General features: G+C 38.9%; 1 protein-coding gene across 4 annotated transcripts in view; it reads left to right on the top strand.

The window, feature by feature from the left end:
* LOC137274155 (LIM domain only protein 7-like) overlaps positions 1-25,328 on the top strand; it is a 111,290-nt gene that overhangs the window by 10,870 nt on the left and 75,092 nt on the right. For all 4 annotated transcript variants that reach the window (XM_067807185.1, XM_067807186.1, XM_067807183.1 and 1 more), the window contains exons 2-3: positions 11,448-11,521; positions 14,859-14,928. In XM_067807185.1, coding sequence (XP_067663286.1) covers positions 11,448-11,521; positions 14,859-14,928 — 144 coding nt within the window. The remainder of the gene's footprint in view (positions 1-11,447; positions 11,522-14,858; positions 14,929-25,328) is intronic.

Below are 25,328 nucleotides of genomic sequence, written 5' to 3'. Positions count from 1 at the left end.
AAGTTGTCTGTGTGAAAATGACATTATGTTAATTAATCCTGTTTGAAAATGAAGTAGGGTTAGTCAAGCCTTAGTTAATCCAATGCTGCCTAACTAATCAGTTCTTACTTGGGCAGGTTAATCCTAATGAGATTTTGCTGGTTTAGTGATTAAAAACAGAATGTGTTTGTCTTTGGGAACTTTGTACAAAATTTGGACAGGTGGGAATTTGATTTGGATGCTTGTAGACAGACAAGAAATGGTTCCTTTCCCTGGAGGTGTCTTCATACCGGTTGTCTGGCCAGTGACCACAACCGCAGATGGCACCATTGTGAGACATGGGAAGCCTGACACAAATGTTACAGGTCTAGGTGAGACGTTTGACCAGCAACATGAAGAAACATGCTCGAGAGGAACTAAACTCTATTCCGAAAATCTACGAGGAGGAACGAAAAAAACTGCAAGGATGGCCATGATAAAGCAAGACCTTCGGATACTGCTTCCAACTTAAGTATGTATGGTGGGATCAAATCCAGTTTATAGCGCCAGCGTGCATAGAAAGTGACCCAAACACCAAAAGGAGCTGCAGACCTGGTTCTGGAAGGAGAATAGGTAACGAGAATATGGCGATGGGTTTCTCCTGATTGATGACAATTATAACGACAGCAGGATTCTAGTTTTGGGTATCGATTCCGACCAGAAGAGACTACATGATTCACCAACAGCAGTTATTGATGGAACTTTGTCCCATCCTCTTCAACCAGTTATATATCAGTCACTCACAACAGCCTTATGGAAGTGTCCCTCAGTTATTCTGCCTACTGCCTAACAAAAAGATGAACGACTCATCAACTTGTTGAAGTTGAAGGCTACTGAACAGATGTTGACATTGCAGCCCACAACACTTATTCTGTATTTTGAACTGGCAGTCCACAGTGTTATCCGTGACCTTGTTCTAGCTACCAGCCTGAAAGGGTGTTTTTTTCACTTTGGACAAGTGTTGTTCAGATACCTGCAAGGACTGGCTTGGGTCAAGATTACAAGACTAGTGCAGACGTTCATCGGTGGTTCAGAATGTTCCTTGGATTGTGGTTTTTACCAGTGGCACATGTTTTGAAAGGACACGAAGTGACTGTTACTCGTTACACGCTAGACATGGCACAGTGTTCTGTTTGAGAGATACTTCATGGGATACTTGGATTAATGGCAGCTTTCCTGTGAGAATCTGGACCCACTTTAGAACTGATAAGCGTAGATGCCATAGCTACAATCAGGCAAAGCGAGCAGTTAAACCCCATTTGAACATTTATGAACTTATCATTTATTCAAGGTGGAAGAGAACAACAAGGCAGCATTTTACTCCAAATAGAAGCTAGCCAGAAGCCGACCAAATGCCGCAGGATGCAGGAAAACGACCGCACTCTTTACGACCTTGGCTGAGAGTATGTGACCTGTGCGAGAGACATTGCTTCCTATCTGTCAGCTTGTGGTACAGTGCTTGCAGGTTCTTTCAAGGCTTGAACTCTGTGATCAGTGATATACCCTTTAATCTGAGCTCTAAGGTGATTCAAGCATGATTTTTGTTATACTTGTATATAATAAAATCACATTACTTGCCAACCCTGTGTCTTTTGTTTGCTTGTGTCTCCCATGGTAAGGTATCATTGATCGATTAAGTTAATCCATTTAATTAGCCTACTAAGTCCAGTTACATCCTCAGTATCCGATAAGTCTCCACTATATGCTGGATGCATCTACGGGTCGGCACGATTATTTTATCACCTCCCTTTGCTAGCTCCGCATTCTTACAGTAGCCAATCAGCTAGGCTGCCGTTACAACCAAGCTTGCCAGTGTCAACAAAGGTAGCGGTCGCAACTTCGAAGGTTTTGCTTGCAGTGGGACTCAGATTTTTTGGGAAATCACAGAGACAAATTTATAGGTCACCTGATTGGATGAAAAGCCAGCCAAGGGAGGTAATAAATTTATTAGGCAGAGCCGTAGATGCGTTCATGGTATAGTGGAGACTTGTTGGAATGTATACCCTGGAGATAGTCCAATTAGTATTATATTACCTATCATTTAAGCAGTGTGAACAGCAAAAATGCCAGAAATGGTTGTTTATTGGACTTTTTAGCGTGATAATGAATTAAGAATATACATTGAAATGTCGCTCAATGTTACAAACAAGATGTTGTAATCCATAAAGTTGTACATTTCATTCTTACTAGAAATGGGTCTCATGGAAATCGCAGTGCCAGAAATGAAATAACTGGCTGGTCCATTTAAAAGGTGTGATAATCTCACTGCCAGAAATGGGACTAAATCATGTTGGTATGTCCTGTGTATTGAAACAGTCAAAGTCATAGCATTGTTGCTCTTGAAGTTGACATGGACAGACCTTGGTCTTGAATTTGTTCTGGATCATCCCTCAGGTATCTGTGTCAAGTTTTCAAAACATTCACTAGGCGGCTGGGTAGCCTAATGTTTAAAGCACTTGCACGTCATGCTGAACTCCTGGGTTCGATGCCCCAAATGGGCACAATGTGTGAAGCTCCCATTATCCCCTGCCATGATATTGCTGGAAAATGGCTAAAAGTGACTTTAAATAAAACTCACTCACTTAATCACTCACTCACTCAGACATTCAGGAGATTTAATCATTAGAGATGAGTTGTGCAAATGTGTTGCAGATGTTAAAAAAGTCAACTTCCTTTTCAGAGAGTTTAGTTTTATTCTGCTCTCAGCAATATTCCAACTATTTGGTGATTATGTGTGCATAATCAAGTCTGGACCAGATGATGAAGTGATCAATATCATGCACCTTGGTCTGGACCATTGGGAACCGATGTGTTGTGTGATTCACATCTCTGAGTCTGACCACCTGATCCCATTAGTCACCTCTTGTCACAAACATGTGTTACTGAAGATACATTCTAACCTGGACCTTCACCGATCACTTCCTTTCCGACCGTTCATAGATGTTCCAAATTCCTGAAGAGCATAATTTTCAAAGGAAGATAAAAAGAGAAACATATCTAATGGTCTTTGATATTGTTTGATAAAGTAATTAATTGTTTATAATATCAAACATATAGTGTTAAAATGATTACCCAACTGAACTAGAGAAAGTATCGTGGGCCAATGCACAACAAACCTCTCTCTACATCTTGATGGGAAAATGTCTGTGTGGTTTTTACATGGTCATGTAATGAAATTATATTTAAACTATTTAGTATGTTATATTAATTTAAATATGCTGCATTCTGCAGAAGCCGTATGTACTGCTGTTGATGAAATATTTTCTTCCATTCTTTAAAGTAGAACTTGAGGGTATGATACACAGTTTGGGGAAGTATAGTATCAGGGCCTTCTGAAGTACATCTTACCTGGGTAGATGAATACCTATTGTTGTCTTTTTTGGTATCTTCCCATTATGGCTAATCCCATTTTGACTAGTCTGCATATAATGGAGCACCCCTACACATAATAATGTACTGTACCTGTATAGCTGATTACTTTCAATTTGACTGCTGTCAACCTATTTAATGGAGACTCCCAGGGCTTACGTACCTATAATCATTAAAAGCGGGACTCCCAGGGCTTACGTACCTATAATCATTAAAAGCTAAGTGAATCGGGGATCTTGTAATTATTCATTGTTTGTTTTGATATTTGCAGATAACTCCTTACTGAGGTTGAAACTTTGGAAACCTATAGTACAGATCTTTTCTTGTAAAAATTAGACATAATCCCTCCTATTTCCATTCAAACTTTTAACTGTTAGTATATTCTCAATCATCTTTATACCGAGCGTTATTATGTCGTGGAATTCATTGCTCACTGGAGCTGGAAACACTATTTCATTGAATCAGTTTAGAAATAGAAACTCACAATTACTTTGATTTGAATTTGGGAGTTATCAGATCATTTTGTCAAATCATCCATTGTCTCTTCAAGTTCGGTTGCAGTACAAGCAGACAGACATAACCGGCATATAGCCAACACGTCCAAGTCTTCAAGTGGTCATTATAATGAAGACTTTATTCACTACCTTCTTACGTGCCAGAACTGTCAAAATTTATGACCAACAGTGTATTTTTTATATCCAAGGATATGATATGAAAAACTGCTTTATATGGTGATGGCGCATTGAGTATAACAACAAATAGTGACATTTTCAACTCATTGCATTCTTTTTTTCATCTAGGCACATACCATTAATGTCAAGGGTACAGCTGAAAGTCTTGTGTAACCAACCATGAAATTAGAATGAAATGAAAATGAAATTTTAAGCAGTCTGTCCTTTGAGAGGTCTGTCTTATTGGGAAGATGACCAGTTTAGCAGCAGTGATTTGCTTGGTGTTACCTGTACCAACAATGAGATCGGTTTTAGAGCAGTGTTATGTGTTTTACGCTTCATGCTACTCAAAGCAATAATCCAACTAGCTGATGATCTGTAAGTAGTGTGGTCTGATCCACAGGTTGACGTTTGTCAATGAAGTCAGTGAGCCTGAAACCTGAGCCCAATAACTTGACTCCATGACTACTGTAACTCTTTCTGAAAACATACAGTGTGGTTTCGAGTTTCACTTGCATCCCTCTTGTGGTTTCACTTGCATCCCACTGAGTGACAGTCATACATCTGATCCAGTGTCTCTTCCATGTCTTGTGTGTTAATACAACACTGATTAGTTTACAAGTGGAAACTCGAGCCAGTGACAGGACCTGTAACATTGTTCATTATATTCCTAGACAACTGAACCCATTTGCTGCTTGCTGCTGTTAGTGTGTTTTGACTTTGAGATTTGTTTGAATCTCTCATCCCCGACAAAATAATCCGTAATTAAAAAACCATCACAGGCACATCTCAATCAGTTAGCAAGATTGACGAGTCAGATAGTCAGAAGTGACATCTTTATCTTTATACATGTCATGTATGAAAACTATTGATATTCAGACCATCTGCTAATTTTACGCAAAGCTTAAGGCTCTGAATACTTCAAAAGTATGAAGAATAGAAGAACAAATGTACAAATTTTGTGAGGAATATAAGTTATTCACCTGTCATGAGGGGGACATACTTTGATGTACCTTTGATGTATATTTAAATGTCATTTAAAATAGAGAATTACTACCACAAAGCACCAAGTGACTTCCGCTTTCCCGTCGGAGTACCTAGAAATGTCGCCCCCCATAACAGCAAAAATAAAAGGGTAAGAAAGTTGATCATTATTACTATTATGTTATTAACTTATGATTGAGCTCATTCAGTGCTTCAAGTAAGTTGTGCCTTGTGCAACAATTAGAGGTAATTAGCCGAATGTGCTTCTGTGTCACTGTCGTATGTTAGCAATTATGTTTTTGATATTCTTCAAAGATTTGATGTTTTATTTGTATCTTATCTGTATAAAGCAACTTAAGAAATAGTGTATGAAAGCAATCTTCAAGTTATCCAACCCGTTTCACTCTTTGGGAGTTTGGTTATTGAAATTTCCTCGATGTATGAAAAAGTAGTTGGAACCTTAATGAAATGTTTTATCTGATTATGATAATAAGTTTAATTGTTCACCACACTACTCTGTAAACTAAATGCAAGTCACCACTTTCCACTTGCATGGTGTTAGTTTGCTTGGCAAGATTGACTGAGCCAAGTATCTCAGCCAGAATTTGGAAGAGGACGTTTTCAAAGTTGACAGTCCAAGAAAAATCAGTCTGTCCTGGACATTTGAGCAGGCGAGGAGGCATAGCATCATAATGGTGGATAGGTTGATGTAAATAACTCTTGGAGTTGCCCGTGATCACCTATTCTTCTTAGTTGAAACATCCAACCCTGGACCAGACAGGTCAAAGAAATAAGAGAATAATGTGTTTGTTTAAAGAGCTAATTGTTACATTATAAAAGGAATTCTGATTAACTGATGAACATGAGACCTGATTGATTATGTCATTACTTATGATTCACGTGACACACAGAACTTTGTAACTCTGACCATATAACCACGGCCATATAACCTGATGATGATAGCTGCTGACAAGCATGTGTTACTGGTGATTAATTCTAGCATGTATCTCTTTATCAGAATTGTCGGAAAACGTCATAATTGTACGTGTGACTCACATTGTTCAGCATGTGGGAAACTAATGGAGGAGAGGACAGCATGCTGACTGATAGAAGTGTGTGGAGACTCCATGTCCTTTGTAGGTATGGGATGGATCCTAATTTTATACCCGGGTATCCCACCCTGTGTTACCCTAGGATACCCGGATACCCGTTCCGACATCAAGTTATAAGAAATGGCAATATATTCTTCGGCTCGACGCTAAGAGTTTGAGTTTTTGCAATATCTTAATCATGTATCTAATTCCAAAGAAGTGACTGTAATAATGTCTAAATCTTCAGACTCAGTACAACCTTTTATTCATGAAAGAATAGCATATTGCATCTTATAATGATCACAATGGGTCTGGGTAGTTAGATGGGTACTCGGGTCCAACTAAATATCCAACTGTATTGGGTGTCTAGGTCAACCATACGCGTCCTAGCTCTACTTCCTTAGTTTCCGACCCATGAAGGTCCCGGGGTAGAATAGGCCTTCAGCAACCCATGCTTGCCATAAAAGGTGACTATGCTTGTCGTAAATGGTGACTAACGGGATCAGGTGGTCAGGCCCGCTGACTTTGTTGACACATCATCAGTTCCCAATTGCGCAGATTGATGCTCATGTTGTTGATCACTGTATTGTATTGTCCAGACTCGATATTTACAGACTGCCACCATATAGCTGGAATATTGCTGAGTGCGGCGTAAAACTACACTCACTCACTTCTTGGTTTCCTGACGTCTAACATGTCAGCTGTTACCACATGCTGCCTTTGTGAAATATGCTCTTGTAATTCAGAAGGATCAGAAGAGGATGTCGAAGAAGTTCTGTTTTAGGACACATGCTGACAGAAAGCTGAAATTTTCTCTGATAAGCAGTCAGCCAGGAATTATAGACTATCCTCCATCCTAGCTGATGTGAGCACATTCCGTATTTCTACACCAGAGTCAATACTATTGTATGACTGGCAATGTCATTGTGATTACATGTTCTAATCAAATGCAGTGTCGTCATATTGTGAAATACATCATGGTGTCGTATGTTTCACCAAAATTCATACTAGTCCTCTACCTCAGTAACGTCATTGCTGTGATTCATATGAATCTGGTATTTTAGCAGCAATCACCTTTAATAAAAAATTGAGGTTTTCCACAAATGCAGTGTTCACGGTCAGTTTTTGTTAGAAAATAGTTGTCCCTTGTTTTTGCAGCCATGTAATGTAGTCATCATATGTACTAATCACCCGTGCTGACCCCAGAACGTGATTGATGTCCACAAGTAGGTAAGTCAGCTCGGACAAGTATGACTATTGCTAGAGAGGACCATTTTCAAATGATTAGGAATGGGTGGTTTAGCTTGGGGCAGTTTCCTCCCAGTTCCCTCTGCCTGACCTGGTAGCCAGCAGCTCACAGCTGAGAGTTATTTACACTTATTTGTGGCTGAGTTTACAAGACAATTGCACAAGATAATCTTGTACTTAGCTGTGGTGAGGAGGAAATGACAAACATTAAAGTGTCACTGTTTATTAAAAAATGTGAACATTTTTCAGACCATGATCAGTCAGATGGTTGACTTATGGAGTTGAATGTATGATGTAAATGTTTCTTCAGTGGGGATGGTTGGGTAGTCTAGTGGTTAAAGTGTTTGCTTGTCATACTGAAGACCCGAGTTGAATTCCCCACATGGGTACAATGTGTGAAGCCCATTTCTGGTGTCCCCTGCTGTGATATTGCTGGAATATTGCTAATAGGGGGCATAAAACTAAACTCAGTTAAACTCCTCCTGAATCAACAGTTTTATACATGATGTACAAGTTTGTACAAATATCAGGGATGCTATCCTTGACCGTACCCCCATATACTTACAAGTGTAGCAGTTGACATTGACCTCTGTAGAAAATTCTTTTAAAGTTATGTCACCAGACCCAAACTACAGGATTTTGTCTCAATTATGTAACTGAGGAGGTATTGTCAGGATTAACAAGGTAACTGTTGTTGATTTTCAGGGTGAATACCCCTCCTGTTTTGTTCTAAGAATTTTAAGATCCACATCTGTGCTTGCAGGTGTAATATCAGCATGGTAATGGTCTGACGTCTGCATCACTTACGGCCTTCCCTGCCTCTTTATGATGGAACTGGACAACTTGGTGATCCTCACTGTGATATTGCTGGAACGTTCAGTGTTTCACTGTTGATTGTCAAATCTTTTCCAGTAAAATATGACTGGGACAAGTAAATTTGGCCATTGATATTTGCTGTTTAGTAGAAATTCTCATTAAAAATAATTCATACTGCCAGTGAATCACGATAAATAATAAATTATTAAATGTTTCAATAGCGGTAATGTAAATTTATGTAACTATATAACTATCTATTGCAAGTCCAAGTTACACACAATATTAAATACATTGTTATCCCCCCGGCATGTAATGCGGGGGGATATAGTCGACGCCTCGTCTGTCCGTCCGTAATCATTTTGTTTCCGGAGCATAACTCAGAAACCGTTGAATATTTTTACACCAAACTTGATAGACATAGTAATCTCAGCCTATGGTCATGCCTTTTGCTATTTACAGATTTTTGGCATTTATATTTTTTTTGTTTTTCCATGGAACATTTTGGTGTTAGTCTTCGTTTCCGGAGCAGAATATTTTTCTGCAAAACTTGGTAGATATCGTATCAATCAGAACCTAAAGTGGTGCCTTTTGCTATGTACAAGTTTTTTTGTGATTTATTATTTTCTCGGTTTCGATGGAAACATTTCGGACATCTCAAAAGTGAGAGGTGTGTTTCGTTTTGGGAGCTGAACTCAAAAGCTGTTCAATATTTTTCTGCAAAACTTGGTAGATATATCAGTCAGAAGCTGAAGTGGTGCCTTTTGCTATGTACAGGTTTTTGTGATTTATTATTTTCTCGATTTCCATGGAAACGTTTCGGACATAGTCTCAAAATGGAGTGATGGGCTTCGTTTCCGGAGCAGAACTCAAAAAACATTCAACATGTTACTGCAAAACTTGGTAGATATATCAATCTGAACCTAAAGTGGTGCCTTTTGCTATTTCTAGGTTTTAGTGATTTATCATTTTCTCGGTTTCCATGGAAACGTTTTTGACGTCTCAAAAGTGAGAGGTGTGTTTCATTTCCGGAGCAGAACTCAAAAACTTCTTAATATCTGTCAGTGTTACTTGGTAGATAAGTGTGGCAGATCCCAAAGTGGTGCCTTTGCTGTTAACAGGTTTTTATGATGCATTATTTTCTAGGTTCCATGAACACGGAGCACAACTCGAAAACCATTTCATATCTTTCAAAATATCTTGGCAGATATACGAGGCAGATCTTGAAATGGTGACTTTTTCTGATTACAGGTATATGTCATTTATATTTTTCATGAATTTCATGGAAACAATTTTGACTTGGTCTAAAAACACAATCGGTAACTGTCGGATGATTTGTCCTTTCAAATATGTGGGGGTCGGGGGGGATATGTCATCTTCTGATGACTCTTGTTTCTGTATTTGGTGGGCAAGGTAAGGGTTGTTCATTGGCATCTGTGAAAGAGTGATTTTTCTTGTTTTGTTGTTGTAATATTATTGCTTGGTCCTGCAAGCTTTACAGCAAATCTGGACTAACATACCTTAGCCCTCATCATTGCTCATTGTTCTAAGCAGCTGTGGGAAGGCTCATCATTAGGTTAGCGTCCAGATTCTTATTCATCTTGTTTGTACAAACTGATTTAAACATGGAGGATTAATGTGAGGATTTTATGTAAGCAGAATGATGAGCCATCTCTAGTACCTTTTCATTTCAGGTCAACTCTCCTCAAATGACCACTAGTCAAACAATAGGAATGTGTGACAATTTTGAAAGGTCACACTATTTCACCCCTCTTTTGTCATCACAGCTTAAACACCGATGTTGTGAATGGTGATGGACTAGTCTGAAAGGTGGACAGCGCTTCACTTGAACCCAATGTTCATGAGCTGGACACTTTTGTTAATGTTATACATGAATTGGCCATCAGGCCTAATGCCCTCTGCAGGTTTTAAAATCTACAGGCCAAAAATGAAATTTTAAAGTCAAATTATTTATGGATCACTGAGCTTGAGATAAATACAAGTGAATAATGACATGTAAGGAGATAAATATGTGCTCTGAAATAATTTAATGAATACGATGATTAATTTAATGAATAAGATGATAAGTGGGCAATCAGCATTTGTTTAAAATTGCAATACTTTGTGGTACAAATGATATTCAAGCTCTTTTAGTCTTGGTGATTGCCACTGTGTAGCAGCAGCCAGAAGGTAAAAGCTTACACCTTTGTTATAAAATATATCATGTATAGATAGTGACCGTGGCTATTTTATTTGTTTTGATTTGTTTTTGACTGAGCAAGATTTGAACCAGGACTGAGAACTAGAAGTGAATATACACTGAATAAAGGTGGTATAAAACAACATCATAACTGATTTGGAAACAGTAAAATATCGCAGTTTGCGCATTAGATGGAGGTGTCGTTGACATTTACCATGTTTACTATACAGGGCATCAGTGTTGGTATTTTACGTTACCTGCTGTCAATAAACGTTCAAGGGTACTTGAATTCAGTGACTGCCTCAGTTGGTTCATCATTAATGAATGAAGATGATACAGCTGGGGAGTTGTTCTGAAATAAATTCACAGTTCTTTTTGTCTTTTTCACATTTAAAATCAACTGATTCTCTGTACATCATGTCGTGAAATTCTTTACATTATCTCTGTATCATTGCTCTAATGTGGGGATCATGGATGATTCCTGAAAGTTAATAAAGGAAAATAATATGGGAAAGTGTCTAGTTAAAAAAAATTACAGATACTTTACTGAGGACCAGAGGTTCTTACAAAGTTTTGAAACTGGCAGCTCAATTCAATAACAACTGGCATTGGGCCTAGGGGTCGGTGATTATTTCAAATACTATTACACTGTCAAACTGGCACTTTTGATGACAAACCTCTCTGATGTTTTACAGACTAATTATATATCATTTCTGAAACTGGTAAGTAACAAGCAAGAAAAGCAACAATTATCACTCTAACAAATATTCTGTATATTTACAAAATGTACTTGTATATTGTGGTAATAGTTCATACAGAAATAGTCAACATTGCTGTGAAATGTTGCCATAAACTTCTGATGAACATTCACTATGGATACCATTTTTCCTCTCTCAGAAGTTAGAAATAGGAAGTGGATATAGGAACAGGTCTGACTGCTGGTCTCTCATGTTTTGTTTCAGGAAATTCATTTTGAAACCTTAAAGGACTTTTTTAAGAAAGTGTAGATATTGTATCATGTAAAAGGTTTCTGCATTAAACTTTCTGTTTCAGGCTGTTACCAGGAAATCATTTATGTATCCTGATGACCCCCGTAAATCTCTGGAGAACGGAATCCTCCTCTGCGAGTAAGTGTAGCATGATGGTGATAACTTGCCATATCAACTGCAGTCAGTTGACTTGAAGGTCTTGCAACAAGTGTAGTATGAGGGTTACTCCTCTGCGAGTAAGTGTAGCATGACGGCGATAACTTGTTGTCATGACAACTATGGTCAGTTGACTTGAAGGTCTTGCAGTATGTGTAATGTCAATGTGATAACTTGTTGTCATGACAACTGTAGTCAGTTGACTTGGAGGTCTTGCAATATCTGTAATGTCAATGTGATTACTTGTGGTCATGACAACTGTAGTCAGTTGACTTGGAGGTCTTGCAATATCTGTAATGTCAATGTGATTACTTGAGGTCATGACAACTGTAGTCAGTTGACTTGGAAGTCTTGCAATATCTGTAATGTCAATGTGATTACTTGAGGTCATGACAACTGTAGTCAGTTGACTTGGAGGTCTTGCAATATCTGTAATGTCAATGTGACTACTTGTGGTCATGACAACTGTAGTCAGTTGACTTGGAGGTCTTGCAATATCTGTAATGTCAATGTGATTACTTGAGGTCATGACAACTGTAGTCAGTTGACTTGAACTTGAAGGTCTTCCAGTAAGCATGGTGTGATATGAATGTGATAGCCACTTGACAATTGCCACCAGACTTGAAGATCTTGTAGTAAGTGTGCAATCAAGAAAGTTGCAGATGGCAACTTTCTTATAAGTAACAGTCTTTGCTGCCATGTTTGCTGACTACTCAGCTTGCTCTCACTAATGATGACACTCAAATTTACTGAAGATTTTCAATCTTACAGTACTTTACAACAATGCTATGCAAATGTGTTTTGAATATGTCCCTTTAACATTTGATTGCGTTGTTCCTGAAACTTATTTAAGAATTTTTAGGCTTAGATGTTTCAAAAATGTTTACAGCCTATGGTTTTAGGTTGTCCTCTAGACACTATCTGCAGAGTTATCTCCCCTAATGAACAGAATTGGAAACTTCCTAAAGTTTTCTGTGGTACACATGCAAACATATTAACTTGTTTTCCGAAAAGTTTTTTCTAAGGTTATTACAATACATCGTCCTCCTCCTTAGGGTACAAAAGAATTGATCAGCCTGTGCAAAATTAATGTTCTTCCAGGAGCTGCAGAGTGTGTCTGGGAGTGTGTAGACATCCCTGGCTGTTGCTTCATCCATTGTTAGGATTGCTATTGTTACCCATAAAATCTATCATCAAGTTTTGAAATGTATGCTCTGGTTGTTAATAAAGGTCAGGAATAATCAGCGATGAAGAGACTGAATGTATTGTTGTAAACATGTATCTCACATCATGTAGGAATGAAGTAATGATAACTTTACACCATGGCATGTCTCTGTCTCATTGCCATGTCTGGGTATACAAGTTGTGGAGGTACATGTGAGTTGGTGTCACAAAGTCACCCATAGCAACAAATCATGTGTTACGCTTGTTCAAGTAAGTATGAAGTATTTTGTATTGACCTTAAACACCCTAATCTAATAACTTGAAATGTGATATGATGGCTGTGTACCTAGCTAAAGATCATCATCATGTTGCCATAATTGCCCACTGTACATCGCTGCAGTGCATAAGGAAGCCCTGAAGCAGTACCGGCAGTAGACATCCTTTCATACACAATGCTTCCTCATGGCCTGTGCTCTTTCAAACCAAAATGCCATGACCTTTTGGTCTTCAAACTGGGACTTTGATCTCATAATTTTTCTGGTTAACGCATGCCATAAAACTTACAATGCTTCATTAAAGTTGTCCTGTTTGAATCACTGGTACAGCTTGAAGGCCTAGCACTGACACATGCGTCACCGTAGTGTGCCAGGACTGGAGTGATTTCTCTGTTGAACTTTACTGTGAATTGAGAGAAATAGACGTTGGTTGCAATAATGGATTAAATTAGAATGATTACACAATAAATTTAGGTAGGCTATACACTGCATATAGCTAAAACCAGGAGCAGCACCGGGGCAGTTCAGGTCTTTTTTTTAAGCAGCTTAAAGCTGATCTGGTATGTTGCCTGTACTCAACGTTTGATGTGCTGTGTGTGTATCTGCTGATACACATGCTCTGTAGTGTGTATCTATCATTACACGTGATCTGCAGCATGTATATCTGCTGTTACACATGATCTGTAGCATATATCTGTCATTACATATGATCTGCAGTGTGTATATCTGCTGTTACACATGATCTGTAGTGTGTATCTGTCATTACATGTGATCTGCAGCATGTATATCTACTGTTACACATCTGTAGTGTGTATCTATCATTACAGGTGATCTGCAGTGTGTATATCTGCTGATACAATTGCTCTGTAGTGTGTATCTATCATTACAGGTGATCTGCAGCATGTATATCTGCTGTTACACATGATCTGTAGTGTGTATCTGCCATTACACATGACTTGCACTGTGTATATCTGCTGTATCACATACCCTGTAGTGTGTATCTATCATTACCAGTGATCTGCAGTGTGTGTATCTGCTGTTACACATTATCTGTAGTGTGTATATGTATCTGCTGTTGCACGTGATCTATAGTGTGTGTCTGCCATTACATGTAATCTGCAGTGTGTATATCTGCTGTTACACAGGATCTGCAGTGTGTCTGCCATTACATGTAATCTGCAGTGTGTATATCTGCTGTTACCCAGGATCTGTAGTGTGTCTGCCATTACATGTAATCTGCAGTGTGTAAATCTGCTGTTACACAGGATCTGTAGTGTCTATATTTATCTGCTGTTACACATTATCTACAGTGTGTATGTCTGCACTTACACATAATCTGTAGGGTGTATATCTTACATTTGTGTCATCTTCTATGGACTGTTCTATGATCACAGAAGGTAATTCTTGTTTTTGCCAAGTGTACTGGTATTGAAGTAGCCAGCAAATCAAGACTTTGTTCCACTTGACTGACAGGCATACACATGGCAATGAATGTTAACACGTCAACTGGCATGAGTATACTTGTAATACCAATTCTGGTCGAATCTTTCACTATGAGTTATGTTGTAGCTACTGCAGGTTTTACATGCTGGGAAACAGGCACAAGAAGCAATAATCTCATAACAAAGAACATAAGGAGAGGTTTGTTTCTTGTGTCTATTTTACCATCATGTGAAAGACATTGTGCCAAATTCAACCAGAATCGATGCTACGAGTACACTGGTGATAGGCAGTCAACATGTAAACAGTTCTGCTTTGAAGGATTTATTAAGACTGTATTGTAAATATTGATATAAATGTTTTTAATATTATCAGCATGACATTGTGATGCTAGCACTGTTGTTATTATTCTTACTGAACTATCTTCATATTTTGTTTAGATTACTTAACTGTTTGAGGCCTGGATCAATCAAAAGGATCAACAAACAAGCCACACCCATTGCAGGATTGGTAAGTTGATGTTAAGTACATAAATGTTGGCCCTCGGCAGTTGTGGTAATCAGTGCCTGAGTGATGTAAATATTTCCGTGTGTGACAAAGAGTGAGAAGGCATCCCAGATGATGCTCCTACCTAGTTTTGCACTTTGCTGATCAATTTTACCTCAGGTGATAAGGATATAGTCCACTTAGAGACATTTAGCTGAAGTCAAATATGAATGTGCTCAGTCACATGTTGGGTGCCTTTGTTGGAATTATAAGCTTGCTAAGCTTTATTATGTAACTTTCGAAAACCTTGTCTACATTACCTAAAACTTAATCACAGGCAATGGGTTTGGAAGGTAAAGATGCCATTTATTGGATGACTCAATGCCTTGTATACATTCAAGGCTATTCTACCTTGGTAGACTTCTCCTACACCATCTTTAGGATTCCACAAATGCTAGCCTTTCCTCTACCCCACCTCATGTGGAACTCTGCCAGCCTCCAAATGACACTACTGAATGATATTTCAACCTCACATATGTTACTGCAGAGCAATGCCACTCAATGGAATACAGTCGCTGTTATCATAGATCAACCTGAAAAGTGTGGTTAGATATCTCCTGAAGCACCTCTATAATCCTAATCAGTACCCTGTGCTTGCCTGGGTGTTGATGTTTCCCTGGACATTAGCCTGAAGGTATGGATGATGCTGATATCTCAGGACAAAGGTAATCCTATTGATGGAAGAACTTTTTTATCCGCTGTTTGATAAATATTGCTGGCTGTTGATCTTGAAGCATCAGCATCTGTCAGCTGCAATGGATGCCTACTGAGAATAACTTTTTGTGAAAGTGTGTATTTTTTTTGAACGAAAAGGAAAGTTTATTTATCGTGAAGTGTGTTGTAAAAGTGTGCCCAAATCCACTTCTTTTAAATCAGAGAAAAAGATCCAAGTTTCAGGAGTCTCCAACCAAGGACATGGAAACGATCCTGTGAAGCTCTGGTGTCTTTGTTAAATTGTTTTGTAGATTGTCTCTCCAAAGTTGCCTGAGTTTGATAGTGACTTTGTGGGTGATTTGTGGTTTGTGGTTAATTCCTCTAGCAGAGTATGAACTTATCTTAATCCTCCTTTGGCTGACCTTATATCTCTAGCTATGCTATATCTCTGACCCTGTATCTCTAGCTACGCTATATCTCTGACCCTGTATCTCTAGCTATGCTATATCTCTGACCCTGTATCTCTAGCTACGCTATATCTCTGATCCTGTATCTCTGGCTATGCTATATCTCTGACCCTGTATCTCTAGCTACGCTATATCTCTGACCCTGTATCTCTAGCTATGCTATATCTCTGAGCCTATATCTGTAGCTATGCTATATCTCTGAGCCTATTTCTCTAGCTATGCTATATCTCTGAGCCTATTTCGCTAGCTATGCAATATCTCTGACCGTGTATCTCTAGCTACGCTATATCTCTGACCCTATATCTCTAGCTATGCTACATCTCTGACCATAATCTTCAATTATACAATAATTTGTTATGTAGCTGAAGGGAGAGAAATGAAGATGTAAGTAGAAATATAGTATTAAACCATTTCCTTTTTTTTAAAAAAATTATATTTTCAATAAGCCTATTTCTGTATATGCACCTTCCAAATTCATAGATTATAATAAGAGTCTTCTAACTTATCTAAGAGTTTTCAGCAGCCAGTGGCAGTATGGACTTTCTGCACAGTCCGTGTCTGTGTGCACCACATCGCAACATGCAGGTTATATAAAAAAGTTTTAGGTCTTTATCAATCTTACAGTAAAAGCTCTTGCTTCTTCACACTAGGATTTATTCAAATTCTCATCACTCCAAAATTTATCGAAAGGCAAATGTAAATGACTCTGAGGTCATAAAACCTATAAAATTGCCCATGTCTGCAGACTAATGTCGAAAAATGTCTATACCCTTCATTGAAAATTGTGGAATCACTGGATCTGTTAGTTGGAACTTAGACTTTGTCTCCCAAGGTACAAAACCACACTTTCATGGCTTCCATTCTTTTGGGTTGCTTAATTCCACTTGATAGGCAGGCAGGCTGGGAGACAGACAGGCAGGCAGGCTTTATTAAAGAAACAGGATATTCAGGAATTCCAGGACACCTTCAACAGCACAGGGTTCTGATTTCTTTTGTATTTGGTTCCATGGCCACTACTTTGTGCTGAATGCCTAGAGACGTTCCTGAAGAATGTTCGGTCCATTTCTTCACCTCATGGATTGATCTGATGGTGAACTGGTGCTTTTTGTTAGTAGAAAAAATATTTTTAGAGACTGGAATAATCGTACAATATGTCTGCACCAAATGTTGCAAATAAATTCATCTTTAAACATTTGACATATTATATGAATGATGACTGATAATATGGTGTTAAAGACAAAACTCATGGCCAACATTGTTCAAACTAATATAACCTGTTCCCAACAACATGACAATACTGCACACACTGACATGACAAAACTGTTCACACTGACATGACAAAACTGTTCACACTGACATGACAATACTGCACACACTGACATGACAAAACTGTTCACACTGACATGACAATACTGTTCACACTGACATGACAATACTGCACACACTGACATGACAAAACTGTTCACACTGACATGACAATACTGTTCACACTGACATGACAATACTGCACACACTGACATGACAAAACTGTTCACACTGACATGACAAAACTGTTCACACTGACTTGACAATACTGTTCACACTGACATGACAATACTGTTCACACTGACATGACAATACTGCACACACTGACATGACAAAACTGTTCACACTGATATGACAATACTGTTCACACTGACATGACACTAGCGTTTACACTGATATGACAATACTGTACACACTGATATATTCAGCACTGTTCACACTGACATGAAAATTAGCACTGTGACAATACAGAAAATTCACGACATGACACCTATTGCGATATATGGAAACGATACCATTTGATTTAATGCAAATTACAATGTACTATGTTTAGTTATTTTCTTTGAAAAAGTATATTTTTATATATCTTTTGACAAGTGTCAAGTAAATTTTGACATATCAGTCAATTTCTAGTGAAAATTAACCGTGATATATCAACCATATGATCACGATTCGAAAAAAAAAATACCGATATATTTATTGTCTGATAAAGTATCATGATTATCGATACTACAGTGTATGGTCTAATTGTCTAACAACTCTAATGACAAAACTGTTGAAGGATGTCGAACCAACTGAACTGTGGCACTGATATACAGGTTGCATACAACAGTGCGAAAAGAAGATTGTCTGTCATACACAGCTTTTGTTAGGGAGATAGTTCACATTCCAGGTGGTCACTGATCCACACTGTGTGTGAGCAGTGTGAGGTAGTGTTTACTCTTTTCATCTCAAATGGTGACAAAGAAAATGTTTATAATTACATTTAGTTTGAACATATTTAGTAACCTAACTTAGTTAAATCGGTCAAGAAGACATGTTGTCCAATAACCTCTGGAGACATATCTTGCTATGAGTCCCTTCTAACATAAGTGAGTGCATGCATTACAGGTCTTGATGCATGTACATCTGGCAGGCAGCAGCTCATATCCCACCCATGAAAACTTATACTCACTAAAGCACTCCTATGGATTTCTCCACGAACTTTGAGGAACCAACTGCAAACCTTATATTATGCACATGAATTGGACTAGGATCATGCATCAGAGCAAGTGTGTTTGTGAACAGCTGCGTTTTGGTGTAAAATTTTGTCAAGATTTTGCCTATTTTCACTGAGTTTCATCATTTATTGAACTTCTGGCAATAATCTTTCTATGAGATGAATTTGTTTTACAAGAAGTCAGGTCATGTGTAAACAACACCTTTTAACAGTATGGACAATTTTGCAAAATGTAGTTTAGGAAAGTGGACTGAAGTAAGTGGCTAAATTTACAAGTGAGTCTAAACCTTTGATGACTAGTATAAATAGAGGAGCTGCACAAACAATGCACATCAACACTACTGCACAAACAATGCACATCAACACTACTGCACAAACAATGCACATCAACACTACTGCACAAACAACATCCACTGCCTCACAATAGTCATATGACCCTGTTCCCCGAATACCACAGTGTTCATTCTGATATCAGTCAGTTATCAATCATTATCCAATTCTGCTGCCATTGAATAGCAGATAATTTCTGCCACTGACTTGATTGTCATGTAGCAGTGGAACAGAATATCTTTACCTGATTGGTTTCCTTCTAACTTGACGCCTACAGAATCATGGAGGTTAGTGAAATACCATCCGAGAAGCTGTTGACCAGTCTTTCATGGACGTTAGAAAGAGGTTATGTTTCAACAGTTTGAGCAGGTGCTTGGATGGTGAATATATCTTCAACATGTCCTGTCACACAATCCAACCAAAAAATAAGTGTCTGAAAAATTTTTGGTATAGAGTGAGTGGGTGAGTTGAGTCAATATTCCCGCTATATGGCAGCAGTCTGTAAATAATCGAGTTTGGACCAGACAGTCCAGTGATCAACAGCATGAGTGTTGATTTGTTCAAATGGGTACCCGTGATAGTGTCAACCAAGTCAGCGATCCTGTTAGTCGCTTCTTATGACAAACATAGCATTTTATGGCAAGCATGGGTAGCTGAAGGCCTATGCTACCCCAGACCTTCACGGGTGTTAGAGTGAGAACAGACAATGCCCATAGATAATGATTATGATGTAACAGAATCAGTATTCTTTGAATTTTACACCATGATAGAAGATATATTCAATTTATTATTATATATTTGTTTTGATTATTAGAGATACACTTCATTGGTGTGAGTATAGTATGTCACACTATGTATGGAAACAGGACACTCCTATGGTGAACTGCTCAGTGATCCATTTTGACATCTTGTGTCTATCTTTGCTAGACAGGGCAGCAGGGTAGCCTAGTGGTTAAAGCGTTGGATCATCATGCCAAGGACCTGGGTTCGATCTCCCACATTTGTGGTCTCCCCTGATGTGATATTGTTGGGATATTGCTGGAAGTGGTGTAAAACTATACTCACTTGCTATCCTTACCAGGCAGTATATGGTAGAAACACCTTCCTTTTCACATTGAGATTTGTGTTGTAATTAAGTTGAAATGCAAGACACCATGTAGTGCTGTCAACAGATTTCATCAGTTTCTGGCAGCAGTGACCGCACACATTATTGGCAGTGTGACTGGTCCAACTAGTCATAGTGATTGATGAGAGACTGCAGACTGCTGTGTGTAGTACTTACATCAGGATATGATCATATGATGCTGCCGTCATGTGGGATACGTGCCATTGAAGGTCATGACAAGAGACATGTCCCAGTTGGTATATCACAACATGAGACATATGGGTACATAGAATGTACATACAGCCTGCTCCTATACAAGAGAATACATACAACATGCTCTTAAACAGGATTGTACATACAGCCTGCTCTTAAAACAGATTGTACATACAGCCTGCTCTTAAAACAGATTGTACATACAGCCTGCTCTTAAAACAGATTGTACATACAACCTGCTCTTAAACAAGGTTACACATACAGACCGCTCTAACCAGATTGTACATACAGCCTGCTCTTAAACAAGGTTACACATACAGACCGCTCTAACCAGATTGTACATACAGCCTGCTCTTAAACAAGGTTACACATACAGACCGCTCTAACCAGATTGTACATACAGCCTGCTCATAAACAAGGTTACACATACAGACCGCTCTAACCAGATTGTACATACAGCATGCTCTTAAACAAGGTTACACATACAGACTGCTCTTAAACAAGGTTACACATACAGACCGCTCTAACCAGATTGTACATACAGCCTGCTCTTAAACAAGGTTACACATACAGACCGCTCTAACCAGATTGTACATACAGCCTGCTCATAAACAAGGTTATACATACAGCCTGCTCTTAAACAAGGTTACACATACAGACCGCTCTAACCAGATTGTACATACAGCCTGCTCTTAAACAAGGTTACACATACAGCCTGCTCTTAAACAAGGTTATACATACAGACTGCTCTAACCAGATTGTACATACAGCCTGCTCTTAAACAAGGTTACACATACAGACCGCTCTAACCAGATTGTACATACAGCCTGCTCTTAAACAAGGTTACACATACAGACCGCTCTAACCAGATTGTACATACAGCCTGCTCATAAACAAGGTTACACATACAGACCGCTCTAACCAGATTGTACATACAGCATGCTCTTAAACAAGGTTACACATACAGACTGCTCTTAAACAAGGTTACACATACAGACCGCTCTAACCAGATTGTACATACAGCCTGCTCTTAAACAAGGTTACACATACAGACCGCTCTAACCAGATTGTACATACAGCCTGCTCATAAACAAGGTTATACATACAGCCTGCTCTTAAACAAGGTTACACATACAGACCGCTCTAACCAGATTGTACATACAGCCTGCTCTTAAACAAGGTTACACATACAGCCTGCTCTTAAACAAGGTTACACATACAGCCTGCTCTTAAACAAGGTTACACATACAGACCGCTCTAACCAGATTGTACATACAGCCTGCTCTTAAACAAGGTTACACATACAGCCTGCTCTCAAACAAGGTTATACATACAGACTGCTCTAACCAGATTGTACATACAGCCTGCTCATAAACAAGGTTACGCATACAGACCACTCTAACCAGATTGTACATACAGCCTGCTCTTAAACAAGGTTACACATACAGACCGCTCTAACCAGATTGTACATACAGCCTGCTCTTAAACAAGGTTACACATACAGACCGCTCTAACCAGATTGTACATACAGACTGCTCTTAAACAAGGTTACACATACAGACCGCTCTAACCAGATTGTACATACAGCCTGCTCTTAAACAAGGTTATACATACAGACCGCTCTAACCAGATTGTACATACAGCCTGCTCTTAAACAAGGTTACACATACAGACCGCTCTAACCAGATTGTACATACAGCCTGCTCTTAAACAAGGTTATACATACAGACTGCTCTAACCAGATTGTACATACAGCCTGCTCATAAACAAGGTTATACATACAGCCTGCTCTTAAACAAGGTTATACATACAGACCGCTCTAACCAGATTGTACATACGCCTGCTCTTAAACAAGGTTATGCATACAGCTTGCTCTTACACTATTAGGTATGCAGTGTTTTGAAGGGTGCCTCAAGAAATGCAGAATGTACAAAGGTGTTACAGTCCAGTATACCCTTTCGAAACACTGTGATGGATTTATTACCCTTAAGATCTTTTTTCTTTAGCTTATTTGTCCAGCATTCAATCATCTGCAGAATGCAATTATCAGCAGAATGAGACACAAAACACTTCGTCAGGGTATTTCCTGAATGGCCATACAGGGAGATAACTCGGGATAGCTTAGTTTATGATAAAAATGATTGAATTGAGGGTTTGTTAAACAACAAGTAAAGTAAGGACACAGTATATTTTTTGGATAAATTTATTGACACAAATAGATTATGGTAACAATCTTATTACTCTGTTTATAATTGTATATGCCAACTCTAAACTTGCAAAGCGATCAGCCGTTTAATAGCCACATTCCATCCAAGGTCAAGGTCATTCGTGCAACCACTGTAATGTGTCACATGACAGATTTGACAGGATATATGATTCGTGTTCCCTGGCAAATCCGCCTACATTGGTTGGAATGCTTTGGCTGTTGACCAATCAGAATTCGACAAATTTATCTTAAGGGTTATAAGAGACTGTACATACCAACTGCTCTTATGCGTGATGATACATACTGTTTGCTCTTGCTTGAAATGGTACACAGTGACCAGTCTTGCATGAGATGGTACATACAGACTACTACTGAAAAGGATAGACTACTTTGACTCCTTTTTCAAGAGTTGATACTCAGTGACTGCTAGTACATGAGCTGGTACTCACTGACTACTGGTACATGAGATGGTACTCACTGACTATTGATATATGAGATGGTACTCACTGATTGTTTGTACATGAGATGGTACTTAATGACCACTGGTACATGAGGTGGTACACAATGACTACAGATACATGAGATGGTTCACACTGCCTACTGGTACACGAGATGATACACACAGACTACTGATGCACGAGATGGTACACAATGACCACTAGTACCTGAGATGATACACACTGACTAGTGATTCATGAGATGGTACACACTGCTGGTACATGAGATGGTACTCACTGACTGCTGGTATGTGATAGTACTCACTGACTACTGGTACATGAGATGGTACTCACTGACTACTGGTACATTGAGATGGTACACACTGAATGCTGGTACATGAGATGGTACACAATGACCTCTGGTACATGAGATGGTACACACTTACTTCTGATACATGAGATGGTACACACTGACTGCTGGGACATGAGATGGTACACACTGACTACTGGTACATGATATGGTACTCACTGACTACTAATACATGAGATGGTACACAATGACCACAGGTACCTGAGATGGTAAACTCTGACTACTGATGCATAAGATGGTACACACTGCCTACTCGTACATGAGATGGTATACACAGTACATGAGATGGTGCACAATGACCACTGGTACCTGAGATGGTAGAGAGTGACTACTGGAACCTGAGATGGGACACACTGAGTACTGGTACATGAGATGGTACTGACTGACTGCTGGCACATGAAATGGTACATAGTGACTACTGTTACATTGAGGTGATACACACTGACTACTGGTACATGAGATGGTACACACTGACTACTGACAACTGATACATGAGATGGTACACACTGACTACTGGTACATGAGATGGTATACACAGTACATGAGATGGTGCACAATGACCACTGGTACCTGAGATGGTACAGAGTGACTACTGGAACCTGAGATGGTACATAGTGACTACTGTTATATGAGGTGATACACACTGACTACAGGTACATGAGATGGTACACACTGACTACTGACAACTGATACATGAGATGGTACACACTGACTACTGCTACATGAGATGGTACGCACTAACTACTGGCACATGAGATGATACACTCTGACTACTGGTACATGAGATGGTAGATGAGATGGTACACACTGACTACTGGGACATGAGATGGTATGCATTAACTACTGGCACATGAGATGATTAACTACTAGTACATGAGAGGGTACATGAGATGGTACTCACTGACTACTGGTACATGAGAGGGTACAGAGTGACTACTGGTACATGAGATGGTACACACTGACTACTGGTACATGAGATGGTACACAGTGACGACTGGTACCTGAGGTGGTACACACTGCCTACTGGTACATTTCACAGGAATGGCACTGGCATTAACATGGTTAACATGTACAGGATCACTGTGAAGGTGCACAGACAATACATGATCTCGTAGCATGCTGAGTTAAATTGACATGAGTTAAATATAGAAATGAGCTTACTAACAGCCTTATAAGCTTGATTTTCAAGGATACTACAAGTGATGTGTGTGCTTGACCTGTATGTGTGTGGATCTCTATGCATGCATATGTGCATCGTACATAAGGAAACACAATTACACCTTGAAATATTTTTTTTTTGTATCCATGGCTCAGGGCGTATAGACATTTAATGGTGAATGTGTGCTGTGTTGGCTTGATTGAATAAGTTATGTGTGGTATGTTACCTGCTCATTAATTGCACTTATTTACTGTCAGCTGACAACATTCACTGACAGAATACACTCTTTAACAGCTTACCACTAAAACAATATTAAGAAATGCTAGAAATGGTTTTGCATGTCAAACATTTGAATATTACTCACATTTGAATCATAGAAAACATGAATGCGCAAACTATTTAACTCCATTTGGAAAACAGGTGGCTTTATTTGTGCTTAACTCAGCGGAAGGTTGAAGGTCAAAGGAACTTTCGTTCAGATTAAGGTCAAGATGACCTGGTTGGTTTAAAGTAAACTGTACCGTTACAAAAATCTCCATATCTTCTGTGTATTATGATATGGGGTGCTATCGTCACTGTAACAATACTGGTACCCATGATTTATCAAGTCCTCTTATATTTTGTATCATATCATCCCAGTTTGTCAAGTGAACACTTGGTATATTTACATTCTGTGCTAGCCCCAGGCTGAGCAGTAGGTAATGACAATGAGATGTTATCACATTTATTGTGTATACATAATACACATGCACATTAACTGAAAATAGACTGACACATATAGGCAAGTGTATATGGAAACAGGTAACATGTAGGCCCGTTACTCCCAGGTCATCGGGGTCTGGTGCCCACACAACTGGAGCTCTTGGCAGTAAGAAGTGTCAGGAAACCTGCTCCACCAG

Source organism: Haliotis asinina, chromosome 2 (genome assembly GCF_037392515.1).
Source record: "Haliotis asinina isolate JCU_RB_2024 chromosome 2, JCU_Hal_asi_v2, whole genome shotgun sequence".
Taxonomy (NCBI): Eukaryota; Metazoa; Mollusca; class Gastropoda; order Lepetellida; family Haliotidae; genus Haliotis; species Haliotis asinina.
The sequence above is the reverse complement of the archived record's forward strand: the minus strand, read 5'-3'. Positions and strand labels throughout refer to the sequence as shown.